General features: G+C 41.4%; 1 protein-coding gene across 3 annotated transcripts in view; it reads right to left on the bottom strand.

Annotated features, from left to right (window-relative positions):
- Positions 1-3,041: 3,041 nt before the first annotated feature.
- The window catches only part of ADAMTS18 (ADAM metallopeptidase with thrombospondin type 1 motif 18), a 77,867-nt gene continuing 60,013 nt past the window's right edge, over positions 3,042-20,895 (bottom strand). For all 3 annotated transcript variants that reach the window (XM_059856985.1, XM_059856986.1, XM_059856987.1), the window contains 7 exons: positions 18,984-19,125; positions 17,636-17,762; positions 12,993-13,197; positions 10,371-10,562; positions 9,810-10,022; positions 8,655-8,802; positions 3,042-5,076 (listed from right to left, as the gene is read on the bottom strand). In XM_059856985.1, coding sequence (XP_059712968.1) covers positions 4,961-5,076; positions 8,655-8,802; positions 9,810-10,022; positions 10,371-10,562; positions 12,993-13,197; positions 17,636-17,762; positions 18,984-19,125 — 1,143 coding nt within the window. In that variant the 3' untranslated portion in view covers positions 3,042-4,960. The remainder of the gene's footprint in view (positions 5,077-8,654; positions 8,803-9,809; positions 10,023-10,370; positions 10,563-12,992; positions 13,198-17,635; positions 17,763-18,983; positions 19,126-20,895) is intronic.

Genomic DNA, 20,895 nt, shown 5'->3' with positions numbered 1-20,895 from the left:
TATATTTAGTGGGAGAGAGCTGTGTTTACAGCTTGTTACTGTCTGTGTTGGTTGATTTTTCCTCATACACCAGACTTATGAAAGTTCTGGGCAACTTGGCCTCTGCAGTTTATTTTTACAAAACCTGAGCTGATGAGGTTTCTGCTGACAGGCAATATCTCTCTAAGAGTGAAATGTTCTGGTCCATTTAAAATATCATTGGAGAGAGCTGTACAGTTAAGGTCTTTGAAAGGGAAAATTCCTTTAATAGATATCCTGACTCTTTTCAACTAATCTAAACAGAGACAGTAGAGTGACATAGATGGTCCTCAGTAGAGGACCATTATTTCCATGGAAGCAGAGTGTTGGTAGGGCATTCCAGCTTTGGGGAGAATCCCTTCAGTTTGTCCTATCAGACAGACAAAATTCAGATGTGGTGACTTTGAGAAGGTACCAAAACCCAAAATTCTTGTGTATGCTTTCCTCCAAAGTCTCTTTGGTCTCCCCAGGTAAGAGCTTCAGAAGTAAATATTTCCCATAAAAATCCATTTATAGTCCTCTTTAATGGGCTTTTTTTGTCAGCTTTGCTGTGTTATTATGAAAGGATTAGTGAACATTATCACAACAGAACATAATGAATTAATGTTTGTCAGCCCAAGGGATGCTGAAGATCTGTCATTATTTGCAGTAAGCACACAGCAGTGTTGAGGCTGACATGTATAGCTTCATTTAATTCTTACAAAGTAAGCCTGGAAGTTAGAACTTAACTGAAGGTTTCTGCCTCCATTGGCAGAATCCAGAAATTATAAAACAGGTTCTGTTCATGACTGAATAGTTCTTATTATTGAATGGAAAGTACATAAAATATAGAGTAGCTTGAAGCATAGGCTCCATAATAGATGTTTTTCTTCAGGGAACATAAGGAATACTGCATTTGATGTTACTACATATTGTGAATTGAGGAATTCCGATTTTGTCCCTAGCTCAGCCCAGCTGGGAAATGTTTGCTTGCCTTCCCTTAGCCCTGCCTGGTGTGTGCTGGCTACTGGAAGGCCAGAGTGTGTTTCTGATTCCCTGTGCTCCAGGCAGGGGCTGTGGCTTCCCCATGGCACTGTGAGGCAGATGCTGTCAATAACCTTTGCAGGGCTGAGGACCAGCTCGGTCCCAGTGCCCCTCTGCCACAGACTGTGCTCGTGGGAAGGGGAAGGACTCCAGAGTGTGATCTACATCAAAGGACACATTCCAGCCCAGCCTAGACCTGGATTTGTCCTGAAGAGCAGGGGATGAAGAATACCCACAGTGGTGGTGTCCAGTGAGCAGGAAGCAGGCAGGGAGGTCAGCTTGATTGGGCTGATGTTCATACAGTAATGCCTGGGGAGGAAATTAAAGCATCTCCTGGAAGCTGCATCTCCTTATTTCAGGACTTTTTCGACAAGAAGGAGGTTTACTGCTTTGCCAGATCCTCACTTCTCAGTCCCCAGTAACTGGCAGGTGAGTGATCCACATGGATTTCCCTCCTCTTGGGACAGTCCCTGTCTTGGTTAGGACTCAGCACTGAACACGCCTCATTTTTGCTTTCAAAGCAGTGTCAGGATAAAGTTCCTCAGTACTGTTCCTTCAGATCTCACCTGCACAGAGCTGCCTTGGAGATGTCCTGCACTATCCACACAGATAGTGAGCCACCAGCAGCACTTTTTCTCCTAATCACCACGAGCTCCCGAATAACGTGATCTTTTCCTTAGTTTCTTGTGGCACACTCAGGACTCTGAGCCCCTCCTGACCTGTGCACACAGCCCTGAACACAATGGCATCCCATGTAACTCTGTAAGGCTGCACTTCAATTACAATAGAAATAATAATGTAATTTATTTTCTGGGTGCTTTTGAATAGCATTTGCTGAAAAATAAAGGAAATATGGGATATGGATCGTGTTACCATAAAACCACATGCAGTGAAACATTCATCTGTCTCCAGCATTTCATGTCTTCTGGGCATCTGAGAGAGTTGAGTTTGATTTACACAATCAAGCTATTCATTAAATACCTGTTTGAGTTTTGGGCAGATGCATCCTTTACCTGAGTGATGAAATCTGACCACAGGAAATTGAGCTATTCCTTTGTGAAAAGACCCCATTCTGCTTTATAAAGTGAGCCTTGCAGCAATACACTTCCAGAAAACTGCCAAGTTTTGTGTACCAAATACCGTTGTAAGGGCTCAGCAATAAAACAGTTGTGGACTTGGGGGGGATCCAAGCACACAATAGCACATCTTTATGCAATATTTCCTCTTTCAACATCCTCCTCCAACACTGTAATTCACTGACAACCATCGGTTCATTTGAATTCCAAAATTCTAGCCCCAAACACTAAGCAGTTTATAGTCTGAATTCCTGTGTGGGCATATTAATTACTTAAATCACTAGTCCAAATCCCATTCCAAAGAGCTCTTGCTGGGAGTCCTTCAGGAGCAGACTGATCTATTATTGCTTACTGGATTGTACTGTGTGTCAGAGGCATCTCAGTATTTCTATCAACAGCCCTCTGGATATCTGGCTCTTGTGAGAGCACTGAGTGATTGTGAATGAAGAGAAAAGCACAAATATATGTTGGAGAATATATCTGAAAGGATCAGTGAATGATGCCCTCCCTCCAAGGGATTGGCTTGGAAAGTTCTTAGCCAGTTTTAGAAAAACCAAGTACCCCCAGGCAGATGGGAGAGGCTGTAAAACCTCCTGCTGTGTTGAGTGATGCTCCTTATCTCGAATAGCACCTTGCAGATAAAGACAGGGAAGAATCCTGCTGGTTCTGGGATACACAAGTTCCCACTGTCTTTGCTGAGAGGAGCCATAGCTCAGGTTTGTCTTGCTCATGTATTGTTGTGCATTTTAGCTTTTGTGTTGTCATACAAATAAAACCATTAAGTTTTGCCTTTTTGGGCCCAATTTCCCAGTTACACAGCAGCAGAAAAACAGGATAACCTTCTCCTTATGGGACAACCAACAAAGAAGCAAGGGAATGCACAAAGCACTTATAACACTTGATATTTACTTATAACCTCCATATTTTATTCATGAATTTTACAATTCCAAATATAATGAAACAGTTAGAGTATTTTATTACAAAGCTTATAAAATAATTAAATATTACACTTATAGTTTTTGCTTTTTTTACACCATAATTCATACTTTGTGACACTACCATTTTTCTTTCCTCAGTTCTCACTTAGGGAAGTGAGCAAAGAAACATAAAGGAAAAGCTATGCATTAATAAATTAATTATTTTACATCAAATAATAAAAAGGACACAATTATAAAAACAAAACAAAACCAACCTTTTAGTTTTCCTAGAAAAAAGGTTATAATTACACAATGTCCAATATCAAGACAGAGCAGTGTAGGTTGAGATATGTTTCCAATCATTTCCTAAAGTAACAGAGAATACATGTTTTTAATTTAAACTGTTTCAGAAGGAACTGCTAATTTTAAGTGACCACTGTCTGGCATTAGTGCTGAGCTGGCTAATCCTACACTAAAACCATACTTTATAAAAGCACTCAAACTGAACTACATTCATCAAAAAAAAGTTGTGGGATTGGGTGGAATTAGATAAATATGTCCCTCATAGGCACTCCCCAGAAAATTATAGTAGGACCCAGCTCTGTCTCGGAATGGGTTTGGCAGATAGGTTGGGGTTTTTCAATGCAGAAACCTTCTGAATGGCACCACTTGATACATGGTGCCATCAAACATCTCGATACTGAACGGCCACAAATATCAGCATTTTTACAATTCTTTAGTTTGCTGGTAGATTCTGAACTAAATACAAGTATTAGGAGGGCATATAAAAATAGAGTTGACTTTTATTTGGTAAGAGTGAATAATCCACTTATCTTTTCATGCTTTTTTTCTTTTTTTATGTGTGTAACATGTGAATAAATAACTGTTTAGGGAAATTCAGCATGAATTAATGGACTATATTATTCTTGTTATTTGCTTTGGGTAATGGATGAATCAAAATTTGCAGAGAGATTTGAGATTAGAAGGAAGACATTCTTCAGTATCTTGGCATTCAAACAATCTAGCTTCTGAAACAAAACTACTTAAAATATCAAGTTTAAATTTTAAAATTACATATCTAATGAGCTTAGAAAGTTGAAAACATAACCATTGAGCTCAATCAATCTGAGTTCCTTGAGTTAGTTGAAATATGCAATTTTATTTTACTTGTAACACAGCAATATTAAAAGTCCAAATATTCTACTGCTGCATATTTCTAGGAATACATTTCAAGTTACTAGTTAACCACCTCTGAGTTTCTACACAAAGCAGAAAATGAATTCTTCAAAAGTTATAAAAACATTAGTATGATGCACAACTTGCTTTTCCAGCAGCAAGTCTGGTAGAGAAGCACCATAATATCTTTGTAGTGCACTATTTACTTCTGGTGGCCACACATGTGACACTGCCTTCTCCAGCCCTCAGCCATGGATGTCCCTCCGGGGCAGCAAACAGGTTCCTCACCCTGGGACAACAGTCACAAAAAACAGCAAAGGACACGCTTCTGGTGGTGTGCTCTGTCCTGCTGCCACGCTGCTTCCTCCTCCAGCTGCCAAGCTCTCCTGGTTTGCATTCTGGTAAATCAGCCAGAAAAGGCTCCCTTGCTTTAATTTCTTCCTTGTAACATGTGACAGTGCAAAATGACACTTTTAAAGAAAGAAGAACTTCCCCTTGAGTCTCAGTGTTCAAGTGATCCATAGTACCCTGTGCTTTAGTGAGGTCAGCAAATTAAGAAAAAATAAGAAAGAAACATTCCTTTTTCAACATCAATCCAACAATTACTGTACCTCAGACATTCCCTTAGAAAAAATGTCTCTCCCATCAGTGGTTTATGTGGCACCATGTCTTGCCTCAAAGCAGAGATAATTCCAACATAAATTGAAGAAGAGAATCCTGTCACTGAAGGGTTCAGATAACACGCTGCTATCAGTTCTTCTTCGTACATGATTTACAACATTGCTTGCCATAAAATTTGTGGTTACAGACACCATGCTGGGGCACCAGATGACACCAAGTGAAGAAATCCACACAAGAAGGATCATCTGAAGGAGAGAAACCCAAGCAATGTGGTGAGACTGTGTTTTAGCAAGTCTGTGAGTCGGGCAGTGGTCCCACACCCTTGTATGCCTTTGGTAATATTAAAAACATGATGGGGGACTCAATTCAAAGGAGAGAGAACATGACTGAGCTTTCATCTCAAAAATACTAGTTTCTTGCTTTATTTTAAGAGCTATTAAATTTTTGCCAAGAGATTTGTTAACTTGATCGAGATAGAACTAATGTTATAGGGGGGTCAAAAGCTGAAGGAATTAAAAAATTTGGATCACACTTCATAGCTCAGGAAGACAGAAGGAAGTTCCACATTAGAGGATAAAAAAAGCCATCTGTGTTTACATCTCTGATTACAGTTGCTCCAAACCCAGATACTCATACAAATGAGCCTACTCCAGATTTGATACCAGTTGCTGGTTGCCATCATCATCATCACGTGGAGTTCACCTGCACACAGAGCTCACGGGACTTAGAATGCCTGGGCCCTGCACAAAGTCCTCTGCTCTGTGCTTGCATTCCAGCACTTTCTGGAGACACTTCTTTCTCTCCCTTTTACTCTGCAGCAAACCTCAGAAATCTCTTCTCTTAGACACTTCAGTTAGGTGTCATGAGTTAGCTTTTAGGATCTTGACTATGCCATGTTGGCAAAATCTTAATTAACTGCAATGGGAGAAGAGACTTGTTAACCATGGTTAGTTCTCAAAAGCCCAGCTTTTAATTACAAATACAGCCAAATTATATTTTCCAATTAAAATCCTGTTACTCTTCTATTTATGTCCAGATATCATCTATACACACAGCTCCATGGCTTTAAAAACACCTCGTAGCTGCTCCCCTCTCATTTTGCAGTGGATGTTTTATGTTTCTTTAAAAGAGGGGAGTGATGATTCATATGGGTGATTTATAAACAAATCCACCATGTCTGAGAGAGCAGTAAGATTCAATGGGGTTTAGCAAAATTTATAGCTAAACTGAAATCTCCTGTGAGCGTGGGTAAAGATTTTGTTCAGCTCTCAGAACTACTGTTTACATGGTCAATAAAAGGAATTTACAAGGAGACTGAACAAAAATCTAGCCACCACTGTCTGCATTCTTAGATCAGTTACTGAGTCACAGGAGATAAATGCTGCCTCACAGAGCACAGACAACTTCTGCATGTTCCATGGGCCAGGAGGCATCTCCATCTCTCTGTAGCAACTTCTTTGGTTTAATCACTACTGCTCTTTTTTTGTTCCCTTTTATATGATGGCAAAGGTGATTTTTTAAAATGCCTTTATCACCCTAGAATTTATTTGAGTGAAAAAGAAAATAATTTAATAATAATTCTTTTAAATGCCATTTTTCCTCAGGTTTAAAAAACATTAGCTCGTCTTTAGACTCTAATGGTAGAGAAAGAAAATACTGTTCTTGAACAGGAACTGGGGAGCTCAGGACTGAACTGCAGCCTTCTCACTCCACTGCACTGCCTTTCTGTTCTGCATGGAGTGTCAGGAGGGATCCAGCTGAGAGTTCAGCACCAGACTTCCCATTCCTTCACCTGCTGCCACAGGATTTGGGAGGGCCCAAAGCAGAGAAGAGATGAAAAGCACTCCCCCCATCAAGGAAAGAAAGCTGTTCTGATGAGGACAGGAAGGAGTCTCCTGCCATGAAAGGGTGAATTAAAAAAATTAGAAATTACTGTTTAAAAAAAAAAAAGTATAAGCAGTAAGGAAGCCACATTAATAAATCTTTATGTCCCCTTTGAAGATCAGAGGGCAATGCTAATATTACAGAGGTATGGCTGAAATTGGGACCTAATCCAAGGACTATTGGAAGGAACACAAAGAGTCCCACAAAATTCAGTGGATGGGGATCAGGCAGTCAGGTCCTTATTTCTATTTACCCAAGTATTTATAAGTGCTTTAGATTTTCATTCATTTGAAGCAGCTGGATTCACTACGAGTTAGGGTGACCGTAACTGCATCTAGAGAGGGATGGAAATGACCCAGTTTTTCTAGGAAAGTGTGCAAACTCTCCCTGAAACAATAATTTCTTGCCTGTGATCACTGAGCTGGAGCTGCATGGCTGATAATAGAGACTGATTTGCTTCAATGTGATTCCAGCCCAGCTGGTTTCTTCTCTTTTTGCTGCTTTAGACAGAAAGTTAGAGAGCAGCAAGGAGATAATTGATCTCTAGAGCCTGACGACCCAGGTATAATAAAGGGGAAAGGGCTCCTGCAGATGTGAGGAGAGAGAGAAGCAGGCCAAGGCCAAAATTAATAACAGACAGTACTTCAGACATGAAATATAGCAGGGGAAAACAGAGGTGAAAGAAAAGTCCTTGCTATATCCTAACAGAAAAGGAAGTTATACAGAAACTCTGAAGCACAGCAGAACCTTTTAGGAATGTTAATTTGAAGTGTTAGGAACATTTACTGATAAAAACAGCAGAGCTATTTACTTATCCCTTTTAGGACCATTTCATCTCCATATCCTTGTTTGGATTCAGGTCCCCTGATAGATGAGTCTGATAGCCTGCATGTCTCAGGCTGATGCAGCAGAAAGGTCTGTTAGGATCTCACTGGGTTTCACAGGGGTTTGGTGCACAGGGAATGCCAGGAATTGGGCAGATGTGGGGGTGGTTGGCTAATGTCAGTTTACAAGATGCAGGGCCAGAGCTTGACCTCTGCTCCCAGCTCCATTACCACCTTCCTCATGCAATCCAGCCTAGATTTTATAGAGGTTGCTTTCAGCTCCCAGTTTTAAAAAGGTAACAAGTCAATTAATGTGCAGTATGTTGAAAGTCACAGTTTAAAGGGCTTTAGCATACCTAGATAACCAGATTATGTGGGACAAAGGTGGAGCTCCAGGAGCATTTTTCATGCAGTTAGGAAAGAGTCACAAACAGTAACCATCCTGTAAGCAAATCTCTGGAACAGGGTAATGCACCACTCTTTGTCTGTGGTGGTGCTGAGAGAATTCCCCTTCCCTCATTCCAAGTGGCACAAAACCTCTTGCTCCCCCCTCCCTTCTCACACTGAAGAGGTGGAGAGATACAGGAGACATGAGAGTGGAGAGAGACCCTAATTTCGTGTTCCCTGACTGCATGTCATTCACTGGTCAGAAGCAGTAAGAAGGATATTCTAGGTAAAGTAATTTTGGAATCCCAGGAGCTGGGTGGAGTCTGGAAGACTAAAAATATATGGCAAATTCTTATTGTTTAGTTCCAAAGCTGTTATTATTCATCAAAAGCAGTACCAGCATAGAATGCTTGTGTTTTTCAACAAGAGAGTAATAAAGGTGCAGTTCAGAACCAAACAGCATGACTTTTTCACATACTTCTTTTAACATATGGCTGGTTTTAAAATCTCCAGTACCAGTTGTACTCCCAAGTCTGCTTTAAGAGGGCTCACTTGGTAAAGAAGAGATGCTGTTAATATCAGAGAGTTACTGCAAATCTGGAAGTCTGGGGAAAAAAAAAATCTATGAAGGAACAGGTCAGATCAGTGGTGTAGCGAAAAGGTGATGTTTGCTGGGTATAGAACTCTAAGCAACAAGCCTGCTGCAGCATCTTGAGCTGAGTTTTTACCTCTTTTCACGGGGACTGGGCAGAAGTTGGTGTTGCAGGCTCTCAGGACAGCTGGTTTCTGCTGGGGCAGGCAGCCAGCAGCTGGCCTGCCCTGGCGCAGGCACTGCACGCTCCGGGTCTGCACTCCCCCGCCGCAGGTCACCGTGCACTGAGCAGAGGGAAAACAAAACCTTGGCTTCATTGCAGAGACTCTGAGAGCCCTGAAAGCCAAAGGGAGAGCTCTCAAGGGCCTTGGATGAGACTTTCAAAGCAAGAGAGGTCAGGATCAGGTGTGCTGCTGTTAACCAAGCCCCATCAGGACCAACTTTTCAAAGACGTGTGTGTCTCGTGGTTATTTAAGGACTCAGCTGGAAATCTGGTTCCTTACTTAGGCATCGAGACAGAAACTGGACATTTTAGAAACCTGTTCCTGGTTGTTTGCATGGATTTCTTTTGATCTCTAAGCCTCTGGGCCCAACCCTGCTGCCTGAACACAGATAAAACTCCCATCAGAACCATAATTATGGCAGTATCTGGGGAAAACCACTATGGGTTTGCAGGAAGAGCTATGAAGTATTTTAAAATTAATAAGCCTTTTACTTGTATGTGTTTCATGAAAAGTTGTCTTTAAGATAAATGTGATCGTTTTCATCTGATTGCAATTGTCAGGCATACATTGTTTCATGTAAATATTATTAAATGGGTGCGTGTCTCATTGATATATGACTCATAAAGTAGATAAGTTCCAGAAATACAGAAGCTTGTTTTCAAGAATGTAGAAACAAATACAGACTGATCCCACAATTAATCATAGTATTTAGGGAATTCCAGGCAATCTGTGCAGATGCTCAAATACACTGTGCATAGAGATACGCCGTAGTTCAACCACAGTGCACTTTGAAGAAGACTGAGAAGAAAGTGTTGGAAAATGGGTGTGGAATGTAGTGCCTCTCAAGCATGAGTAACATTTTTAAGTGACATTCTTCAGTTTCAGGACAAAGCACTGAGCTGCACCAAAGTACATGATGGATGTGGACCAGCTGCATCCCATGTCAGTGGCTGAGTGGTGTGGCCCTCCTTAGGGAATGGCCCTGTACAGGAGGCACCTGGGGCCAGGTAGCACTGGAGGCAGCTCCTCTGAGCCGTGCCATGCCACCTCTGATTTCCCATTCCTACCTGCTGCCAGGGCGAGGAATACCAGCCGGACACCATGTTATACAAGGTCTGTGATGGACAGGCTCCCTTGTTACAAGCTTCCTCCAGGCTGGTGTTAGGTTTCTTGATGTTCCTGCATCTCCTCTGGGGGAAGGTGACCAATTTCCCGTGGATGCTCTTCTCGCCGCATTTGAGTTCTCGCTGTCGCAGGCCGGGCCCGCAGGAGGCTGAGCACTGCAGAGGCAAAGCACAGCTTCTACAGCCTCACAAACACATGCAGACAAAGGGGAAGTTGTCATGTGTCAGACACCCCAAATTGTGCATTATAAAAGCATCACAGAGCCGATCCCACAAAGCCCACGCTCCGTAAAGTGTAAACTGAAATATGAACCCCAAACAGTGATTAACAAAGACACTGGGGTCCGTCCATCTACATCTGAGGTTTACAGCTCCTCGCCTAGAATACCTGATTTTCAGACCACAGCTCAGCTGTCTTTCTTCCCCATGGTTTGTGTGTCCCCAAGCCAGCATTGCCAAGAGCAGCCAGGGCAGGCAGTGAGCCATGAAACTGCACCACTTTACCTCACTCCAGGAAGAAATCACCCACTGGAGCCGGTCATTTTTGGGACAGCGTCCGAGCACACAGGTCTGCTGGGACTCAGGCTTAGGGTCTGTGCTGCACATGCTTTCAGGCAAGATTTTCACCTTGGGAGAACCAGGACTCTTGCAGTAGACATCTCGTTTCTTAATACCTCTCCCACAAGTCTTGGAGCACTGTGATGGAAAGAAACACTTCTTTGAACTGGAGGAAATGAAAACTGGCATTATTTGCATTTTCCAGCAGAGCACAGAAAGCATGGCTAATGTGCTGTACAGCTGCCATCGTGATGTGATATCAGTAAACCTGAAATTCTATTGGTAAATAAGTGACAGTAACATCTGTGTGTCACTTCTAAAACATTGTCCTAAGTGCTTTCTTAAATGTAAGCTGTGAACTCTCTCAGCCCCCATGCAGAACAGACAAATAATCTCTTTTCCATGGATGAGGTAAGTTGGACTTGTGAGCAAAATGCTTTTGTGAGCAAAATGCTTTTTCCCTGCTCAGCATAGTTGAAAGCTGGTCCTAAACTCCCAGCACAGAATCTTCCATGGCAAGATGCTCTCAGCTATTTGTCATTTTGTCCTCACCTTGGCCTAGAGGGATGAGACCGAGGCAGCAGAGATTGTCCAAGGAATTGTTACATAACTCCTCCACCAAAGGAGACAGAATCTGACACAGACAATGGTTAAGGAGATATTTTAGTCACCAACTGCAGTTTAGGACGAGTCACCAGAATAAATATGCATTGCTGAGCCGTGGTCTGTTCAGTGGAACAGACATGCTGTGGTTTGCACTGCCTTTCATTCAACAAAATGCCTGAATGAGCCATTTGTGAGGAAATGAAGCAAAGAGCCCTGAAATAATGCTGCCAGCTTCCTACCTTCTTGCATCCTCTTCTAACTGTCCTTTCTACTAATAATTATGGGGCATGTTCCAAGGCAGAATCACTCAGTGTATCAAATTACAAATGTCTTTAAAAGATTTCGTGAAAGCACTCTTGTGCTTAGGGTGTAACAAATATCTGCATGCTGAAAATCTGTGGGTTTAATCCTTCCCCAAACAAAATGATCTTTTCATTTAAAATGACACTGATTTGTGCAGAGAGCCTGGGTTTAGATTAGATATTAGGAAGAAATTCCTCCTCTGAGAGTGGGCAGGTCCTAGCACAGGGTGCCCAGAGAAGCTGTGGCTGCCCCTGGATCCCTGGCAGTGTCCCAGGCCAGGCTGGACAGGGCTTGGAGCACCCTGGGACAGTGGAAGGTGTCCTTGCCCATAGCAGGGGTCAGGACTGAATGAGCTTTAAGGTCCCTTCCAACCTAAACCATTCTATGATTCTATGATTTTACATTTTTTTCCTTTTACCACCTCTAAGTCTGCAATATAACAGTTTTCAGCTGAATCTTAAAGCCTTTACTAACTTGTGCAATAGGCCTGTTCACTATATTCAGCAGGACTTGGGAACTTAATTTTTATGGCCTTACTTGAAAATCGCAACTTGAATTTTGCACCTGTTACAGAGAAGGAAAATGGATTTTTTGTAATGGTCTTATTTATTTATTTGTTTATTTATTTGCCTTAGAAGAAAGAAAGTTTGTAGGTGTGAATGTATTTGAAGACCTGGTTTATATAATCTTCTGCTACACTCAGGTTTTCTTCAGCCACGCTGGAAGAAAAAGTTCTATTTTGAGAGTTGTGCTGGACTACTGAATAGTTACTCCTCTGTTACAGAACGTTTCAGGGCACTCCCTGTGGAGGCAGTTTGTGCTCAGCTGGGGGTGCTGAGGTCAAGAGGTTCTTGAACACCTAAAGAGTGACAGCACCAAGAACAAAACACATAAGTAATACATTTTTCAGCTAATTGAAATCCATCTCGAATCTCACTAAATGAAGACGTAAAAATAAAATGAATGTAGATCCTTTTATAAGGGTACTGTCAGCTCTCTCTTCAAACCCAGATGTGTGATTTATTTGAAGGATATTTCATTTATCCTTACATGAACAGCATCAATAGCAGTGAAAGATGGAACAGAGCTGAGTTTTGTGTGTTTTTAGTGTTTCAGTGTCAGGTGTGTAAAGCAGGGTATGCACAAAGGAATTTGCCCTCATGGCAATAGCTGCAGCAGCACTGCTTGCTAACAAAGGCAAAAGCACAGAAGTGAGTAGTCAATGTGTAAATCACAAATTTATCAATCCACAATCCATACACACATGTGCATTAATATGCAACCCCAAATATTTCTTCATTCCTTGACTGCCTGCCATCTCTAAGAGAAGTCAATACTGCTTGGGAAGTAATCTCATAGAGGGTTGTTGGTCATAGAGCCTTAAATTATGAATCCAGAAAGAATTTTCCATCTGTTTGTAGGTACCTAAAAGAACAACACGTGCCCACTTCTGGCAAGCCAGCTCTTCTGAAGGCTGGCTGCAATGCACATTTAGTTTACATGCTTATACAAGCATGGTTTACATGTTATCTTCAAGAAAAAAAAAACACTTGCAAAGCACTGATCTCCACAAAGTTTGCTCTGTTCTTTTGAGGAAGAATTTCTGGCATGATTTTCATTATGTTAGCAGAAAAAAATGTAAGTTTTTCTCCAAATTACCTGAGACCATGGGCCAGGGCTCCATTCGGGTGGGCAGTCCTGAGCACTGCACACTTGCACCTGTGCTGGGGTGCTGACAGGACACAGGGAATGGGCCACCACCTCCTCTCTTTGGAAAGCCCTTTTCTGGACACACTGAATGAGACGACTTTGCTGTCCCCCTCCACAAGACTTGCTGCATGTGCTCCATTCACCTGCTGACCAGCTTAAAGGAGGAAACGTGTGTTAGAAACACAGGAGTGCAATCAGCTGTAGAAAATTGATAAAAACAGCCACCAATCAAGTGTGAATTATCCAGGGATCCTGCTCAGCCTATCTCCTGGTGTGCTGGTATCTGTTCAAGCAATCAAAAAGCTGCAGTTACATGATCTATTTTCAAAGCATGGAACCTTCTGCTAGGGATGAAGTACAAGTCACTCAACTAGAAAAACAAGTATTGTTTATTTATAGCTTTTATCCACTAGAACCAGCTTGCCTGTGAATCTGACCTGGAATGCTGAATTCCACAGGGACTGAAAGAGATGCTGCTATTGAGGCAGGTGGAGTATTTAGAAGACAGAATTAGAATTAGATAAGATAGAATTTAGCCAAGTACGTACTGACTGTGTTTGTGCTGAGATACACTCCACTCACACAGGGTGACAAATGTTGGCATTTCTGTCAAACCCTACTGGCCCTACTGGTATTCATCAAAAAGAACTTGCTTGCTAAAAGCAGCAGTCCTGAGGAAATGAAAAGGCTCTGAAAGGCTGAGAGTTGGGGCTGGTCAGCCTGGAAAAACAAAGGCTCCAGGGTGACCTAAGTGCATCCCTCCAGTACCTGAGGGAATCCTGGAAGAGAGCTGGAGGGAAACTTTTCACAAGGGAATGCACAAGGAAAAGGGGGAATGGCTTTAAGCTGAACGAGGGCAGGTTTAGATTAAATATAAGGAAAGGAATTGTTCCCTGTGAGGGTGGGGGAGGCACAGGGTGCCCAGAGCAGCTGGGGCTGCCCCTGGATCCCTGGCAGTGCCCAAGGCCAGATTGGACACTGGGGCTTGGAGCAGCCTGGGACAGTGGAAAGTGTCCCTGCCATAGCAGGGGTGGCACTGGATGGGCTTTAAGGTCCCTTCTGACCCAAAGCACACTGTGACTCTCTAACTCAATGATTTACATGTCCTCAGACTAATAAATCTGGCAGACAGCTGATGCAGAATCTAAATAAAACAGAGGCAATCTAACCAGCACAAGCTGTTGGGCAGTGTGTGCTCAGGCACGGGGACACTGCAGTTTACACACCGTGTCCCTCAAGTGAAAGTCTGAGGGGTTATTGCCAATTGCTTGGGCTAAGTTCAGTTTGGAAATGCCTGGAGCTGCTCACTATGTCTATTCTTGAAGCTCTGGTGGGTCCCCAGGCATTGTGGACACTTTGCAAACATGCAACCAAGTGTCTTTGTCCTTGAAGGCTTCCAATGTAAGACCACAATCACAGCCAGAAAGAAAAACAGAAGTGAAAAAGCAGAAGAAATTATGAATGACTAAATGATTACTCACTGAGAACTCTTATTCAAAGACCCAGCACTGAAATAAAACTGAAGATTTTTAAACAGTCTGACAAATTTTTAGTAATTTATGTCAAGGAAAAGGTTCTTGTCTCACATCTGACCACTTGGCCGATCCTGCTTCCACAGTTTCTCACAACATCAATCCTGTGACCACTGGAATAGCTGCTTACATAAAGCTTTAGTGACAGGAAAGCTTTCTTCATCCTGTGTGAAAGATGCACAGCGTCCCCTTTGCCTGTCTATTCACAGCTGCCTGAAAACAAAGCTAATTTTAATTGTAAAAAATTCATTAAAAGCCTAGTTTTGAAAAAATGTCTTTGGGAATAGAAGAAATCCCAGCTCTCAGTATCTAGCAACTTCAGGAACTTCCAAAAGTAGTGAGAAATGTAAAAGGCACTAATTTAAGGACAAAGAAATATTAATGTGAAAAGTCAGTCGTTATGTAATTCCAGAACATGTCAGAAGTTTCCTTTTTGTCTGATTTATAAATCTTTGGGCTGTTGAACTACAAACTTCTGAGAAAAGGGTTTTAATCCATTTTACAACTTCTAATTAGTTTGCCTTGATGTTTCTGACAATGGCCATTGGTGGAGTGACCAAAAGTGTTCATTTTAAGGGTTTATTCACCATAACTGTCCAGAAAGTTCCCCTCTTCACAGAGGAGAGGGCAGTAAACCTACTTTAATGTCCTCTAGTAAACTTCCATTTTCCAAGATTATCTGGGCTGTGATCCAAGAGTATCTTTCATTAGTTCAAATAACTAAATAATTATGACCAGATTTGGCAGCTCTGAAATCCAACAACAGCAGTGTGCAGTGCTGGTGCCTTTCTGTGTGGGACACTGGTTTGGTCCCACTCAGACTAATCAGCCTTTGTTCTTATGAAGCAATTATTCCTCACTGACCTTTACAAGTCTGGAGCCTCTTTTATGTCCCCAAACTGACACACTTGTATCTCGTCTGTCACCTCCTTCCCCTGCCTGTTCTGCCTGGTGTATTTGGGTTTGCATTATTTGCTGGCTATTAAGCATTCTTTTGTTGCCTCCATGGTATTTATTAATGAATTTTTTTTTTTTTCTGTTGGCAGTCTTGGGTTTATGGGAAATATTACATGCTGTGAGTTTCTGGGCAGATTCCTCAGCAGAGATATCCTGGCTCAGTTTCACTCAGCTGAATAGCAACCCATTAATTTAAGTCATGGTCCTACATGTAGATCCTCCTTGCATTAATATATCCTAAGGATTTTGAGAATAATTAATTAGTGAGTTGAACTATTTTTCCCTAGAGGTGCTTGGGGCTCTTACATGTTTTCTTTTTGTACTTGTTTTATAGTTCAGCTCATTAATTTTGTTTTAAAGTAGTAAATAATAGAATAGTTGTGATTTCAGTTTGAAAACATTGCAGTGTGTGTCAAAATGAATATTCAGCATTTTCACAGTAAATATGTATCAGAGGATGTTCAAAATAGATCAGGATCTAAGGTTATCAGAAATAGAAATTTTGGGTGTGGTCAGTATAAGTAAATCTGATTTGGTGGAGCTTTATAGCATAATGATGCCACATCAAAACAAAGGTAAGCAGAAAGAGCTTAGACAGACTCCTGCAGACATCACAGACAATACATTTCTGCGTTCATTGGATAAAAATAGTCCTGGCAGAAGATAAGTTGCACATGAAAACATTGTGTTTGGCTACAAAGATTACTTAAAATTGGTATTGAGAAAATCATGTGGCTAAACGCAATGTAAAGAAACTGCTGAAGCAGTAACATGGGGCTCACATGTCACAAGGTATCATTATTTAAACCTTATCTCTACCCTTTTGTGGTCTTAGTATGTAATTTGGCATTTGGGTTTGGTGTACTCTGCTCTACTCTTTAAATTTGCAGGAAATTCCAAACTATTACTGAACTATTTTTCAGTATGTTCAACATATTGCAAAGTATGGATTTTTAAGTAGAACCAAAGTCACTACAGAACAAATGCATCTTTTTGCTTTGACCCACCATGCTCTCCTAGACTGGGGGGATGAGGAATGCTTCCTATTAAAGATCATTAAATGGGATATTTTATAAACTATGGGAGCAGGCTTAGCCAACTGCTTTTACTGTTGCTTTTATCACCCCAGAGTAAAACCAGCAGATGATGCCAGGTCTGGACCCTTCTTCCATTTCTTCTGCTTCAAGGCACCTTCAAGTGTATTTACTTCCCACTGACTGAAACACTCTTAATTTTTTCAACATATTCCTTTAGAAAATCTCCTGTTTTGGAGGCTGAAATGTCTAGTCTGACATAATACAGCTCTTCTGATCTTTAATATAAAATCAAAATAATGCTGAGGTTGCAAATTCAGGAATCCAAAAGTGAAATAACCAGTGGAAGAAAGATGGCCACGGTGTCCTTTAAACCATCCATTTTTATCCTAAGCCACATAATACTGTGTTTAATTATATAAGCACAGAACATTTTTTTTTCCCAAGGACCCCTACTTCAGCTACTATAAATCAGTGTTCACTCCCTTGGTTTTTAAATTGATTTAGACCAGCTGGGTTCTAAGTGCTTATCTATATGTCAATGTCTTCCTTTGCATCTCGCCTTTCTTACATCTTTTGGAAAATAAGATTGTTCACAAAGGCAATGCCTTCATATATATTTTTGTGGGCACCAGAAGCTTTGCTGACAGCTCATTTGGTTCAGATAGTCCTCTGTGGCATCACAATACTCAGAGGGACATTTTATCCAAAAATCACTAATTACACTCCACAAGACTCTTTTAACCTAATCCAATATGTGGAATGCGAGTCATGGGGCTGAGCTTCCACACAGGGAGTAGCACTTTACTCAGGAAATGGGCTTAGTGATTCAAGATGGGGAAAGGTGGCAGAAGGAGCCCCTTAGAGATGTGGATTGGCCCTGTTCACCCCAGCACAGGGACAGAGCCCTCAGGAGCCTTTGCTTTAGGCACTGGGAGCCTTGGGCAGTACATCTTCAACAATTCCTGGTTCCCAGAGCACCAGGGGTTCATCCAGCAGGCAAACAATTCCCCCTGAGAGGATTCCCTCTGTGGCACAGCCAGCAGGCACAAAACCCCAGAGAACTTACTAGGCTGGGCAGGGATTTGTGTTGCACAGTTTGGTTTCAGTTAAAGGCTTTGTCCTTGGGCCACAAAAGGAGGTGTTGACTCGTGCACGATGATCTTCCAAACAAATTGCTTTTGCTGTGATGTGTCCTGTGGAAGTATCAGAAAAGAAAACACTATAATAAACCTGCATTTGAAATGTAAGAGAAAAAAGTAGTAGGGAACAATTTTAACTAAACAAGTCTAAACTCATCCTTGCTACAAATCCGCTGACTTGAACCAAATAAAATATGGGTTTATGGGGCAACATGCTTTTAGCATTGATTTCCTTCTCTGCAGCACAGATACTCCTGAAGTCAGATAAAACATTTTAGGTATAAACAACAGATTTGAAGACTGTTCCCCCAGCAAAAATTAGTAATTATTCAAGTCCTAATTCCCTGCATTCACTTGCAGTGCTTGCTTAGAGCTCTCCTCACACACTTGAAAACTACAAACAAACATTCTGTAAATTTATTATTCTGTAAATAATAAACAAACATTCTTTTTACAGTGAATCTCTACAGACTCCAGAGTTCTGCAGGTACCTGTACCTTAGACTCAATCAAATGTCAGCAGCAGGACAATTACAGAAATGCCTTAAGTGATTTTATAGATTTATCTTTTAAATGAGATCTATCATTCAACTCACACATGGTTCATTTGGCACAGTGAATTAAATTTGGAAACAAGACAGTTTTCATCATTTCTATATCCATGCTGCAGCCTTTTAAAGGGAAGGGAGAAAATACAGCTGTCATATTTTATGGCTACAGTGCTCCTGGTGGATCTTTCTTCCATAAACCATTTACTGAGATGCTGTGAAGTTCTGACACTGCACCAGCAAGGTATTCCTGAATTTCACCTGAACTTTTTTGCCAATACAGGAGCATTTCCTTCAGTGCCCAGCCATATCCTTTGGTATTACAGACTTCCCACATGCCAGCTTTTTGCTTTCATTACATCCCAGATTTACTTTCGCTGACAAAACATGCAGGATTTATAAAAACAAATAGGTGTCTGTGCAAGGAAAGAGGAAATCAAAGTGCATAATTAATTTCCACATTACTTCAACAGGAAGGTATGATATGCATATGGGTTGACCTAAATAAAAGAGACTGACTCACTGGCATGACTGTTTTTTACTCTAAAGGCCATACCAAGTTATTTCCTCTGTGTTCTAAGTTATCAGATGAAAAAATAAGGACCAGGTGTTCGGTGTAAACCCCTGTATGTATCAATGTATATTTGCAAAATCAAAGGAAGCTGAAAAGCTTTAAAAAAAATGAAAAAGAAGAGGAGAAGAGGCTTGGCAATGGGAAAGTCACCTACCACCACCACAGGTCGCTGAGCACTCAGACTGCACTGTCACCCAGGAGTAGCTGTGCTTTCTGACAGTTGTCTTGTTTTCAAGGCTGCTTTTGGCAAAGGTATACTCCCAAGAAATCCCAGGGTTTTTGCCTTGTAACAGGATCTGTAGAGGGATATTTGGGGTTTGGTTTTTTTTAAAAAAAAAAGGTGGGGAGGAGGTAAAAAAAGGATTCTGTCAGTGTGAAGGAAGATGAACTAAACGAGATACACGCAAAGTATAGAGACACAAAGCATGCTTGTGAGAGGATTTTCAGGAGACCCAAAGGAAAGACCATCAAAGCAATTCCTAAAGAGCAAATCATTGCCTGGAAAAACACCTGCAGAGAGGGTGCAGAAACAGAGTCCCCTCCTGACAATCAGGGGCACCTGACTGGGTCAGAGCAGTAGCACTGCCTGCAGCAGAGATGGAACATCATCATCCTCTGAGCCCTGCACCCACTGGGAGCCCACTGCAGGGGCTGGACTCTGCCTGGGGCACTGCAGGACATGGATTTGCCATCTGGGCATGGGAGACATCTCCTCTCTTTAGTAAGCAAAGCCCTGGCTGATCCTCCTAGCTGTGGGTGAGGATCCATGGTGACACAGAGTCCCCAGGCAGTGCAAAGAGCTGCTTTATGCAAAAACCAGGCCTTCCTCAGTTACACAGCTTTAAATCATAACATATATAATTCAACCAACCACCACACACCATGATGTGAACACATAATGGTTATATAACTCGTTTTTCTACCCCGAATCCAGCTGAGTCACTTTGCCACAGTTCTTTTCTCCTTAGCTGGCCTGAGCCATGGCTTGCAAGGCCTTCCCTTTTCAGGTTTTACCTGAACATGCAACATCTAGCAAGGAGGAAGCCTTTGCCCACCAAGCAGGACTCAGATGCTTTCCTGGCAGAAGCTTGAGCAAAGCAGCAGCACAGCTGTGGGGCTGGAGGTGGCTTCCTCAGTTCTTGGGGCTAAGGGTATAAAACAAGAGTCTCTTTCTTGTAAAAAAATTCTTTCTATGCAAACTGGTGATAAATTTTGTTTGTAAGACCCTCAGCTGGAATTTTTCTCATGGTGTTTGAAGCTGATAAAGTTTCAGTGCAGGAGAGAACCTGTCCTTGGGTGTCTACAGAGGAAAAAAGATTGGAAAAATCCTTTTTTCCAATAGTGAATATTTTATTCACTATTTCAGCATAATGTGTTGGAAAATTTATAGAAAGTGTGATTACTGACTATAATAACAATCTCTGTCATCTAACTCAGGGAGCCCAGCTCTCAAGGGTGTACTCTTTTAGTGGCGAATTATATTGCAGTTTTCATTCACTGTATTAATTTCAAGACTGAATTATAATCACTGCAAGATGCATGAGCATCTGACATATACCTAAATTTGGGGAGAAATTTCTACTTGACAAAATTTATTTTAGAAAGTTTTGGCAGCAAAGTGCATTCATATCCACACTTAGTAGAAACAGTGTGGGTTTACAGTTACAGAGCTCTCATGACTTTTAACTCTTCACCAATATGGATCTTGTCACAGTAACATAAAGAGCAGGTGCAGTTAACCTCAGTTCCTAAATTTGCTTTTTTGATAAGCATTAGCATTTCAGGTACAATTCAAGTCTATGTTTAATAATTGATATTCAAAATATAAATAACTTATCAGTGAAGTTTGCATAATATCTGACCTGAGAACTTAAGCAATCCATGCAAGTAGAACTGATCTCTGTAGAGACTGGTTTCATAAAATAGCAACAAACTTGCATTTATGTTGTTTAAGACCGAGGAATATAATAACATTTTGAAATGTAGCCAAGGGTTTTAAGGTATTCTGAAAATGTCCCTATTAGAACACAGAAATTGCCCATGGCAGTGAAAATTCAGACCAAATT

Source organism: Haemorhous mexicanus, chromosome 12 (genome assembly GCF_027477595.1).
Source record: "Haemorhous mexicanus isolate bHaeMex1 chromosome 12, bHaeMex1.pri, whole genome shotgun sequence".
NCBI classification, from domain to species: Eukaryota; Metazoa; Chordata; class Aves; order Passeriformes; family Fringillidae; genus Haemorhous; species Haemorhous mexicanus.
This window is presented reverse-complemented; position numbering and strand designations above follow the sequence as displayed.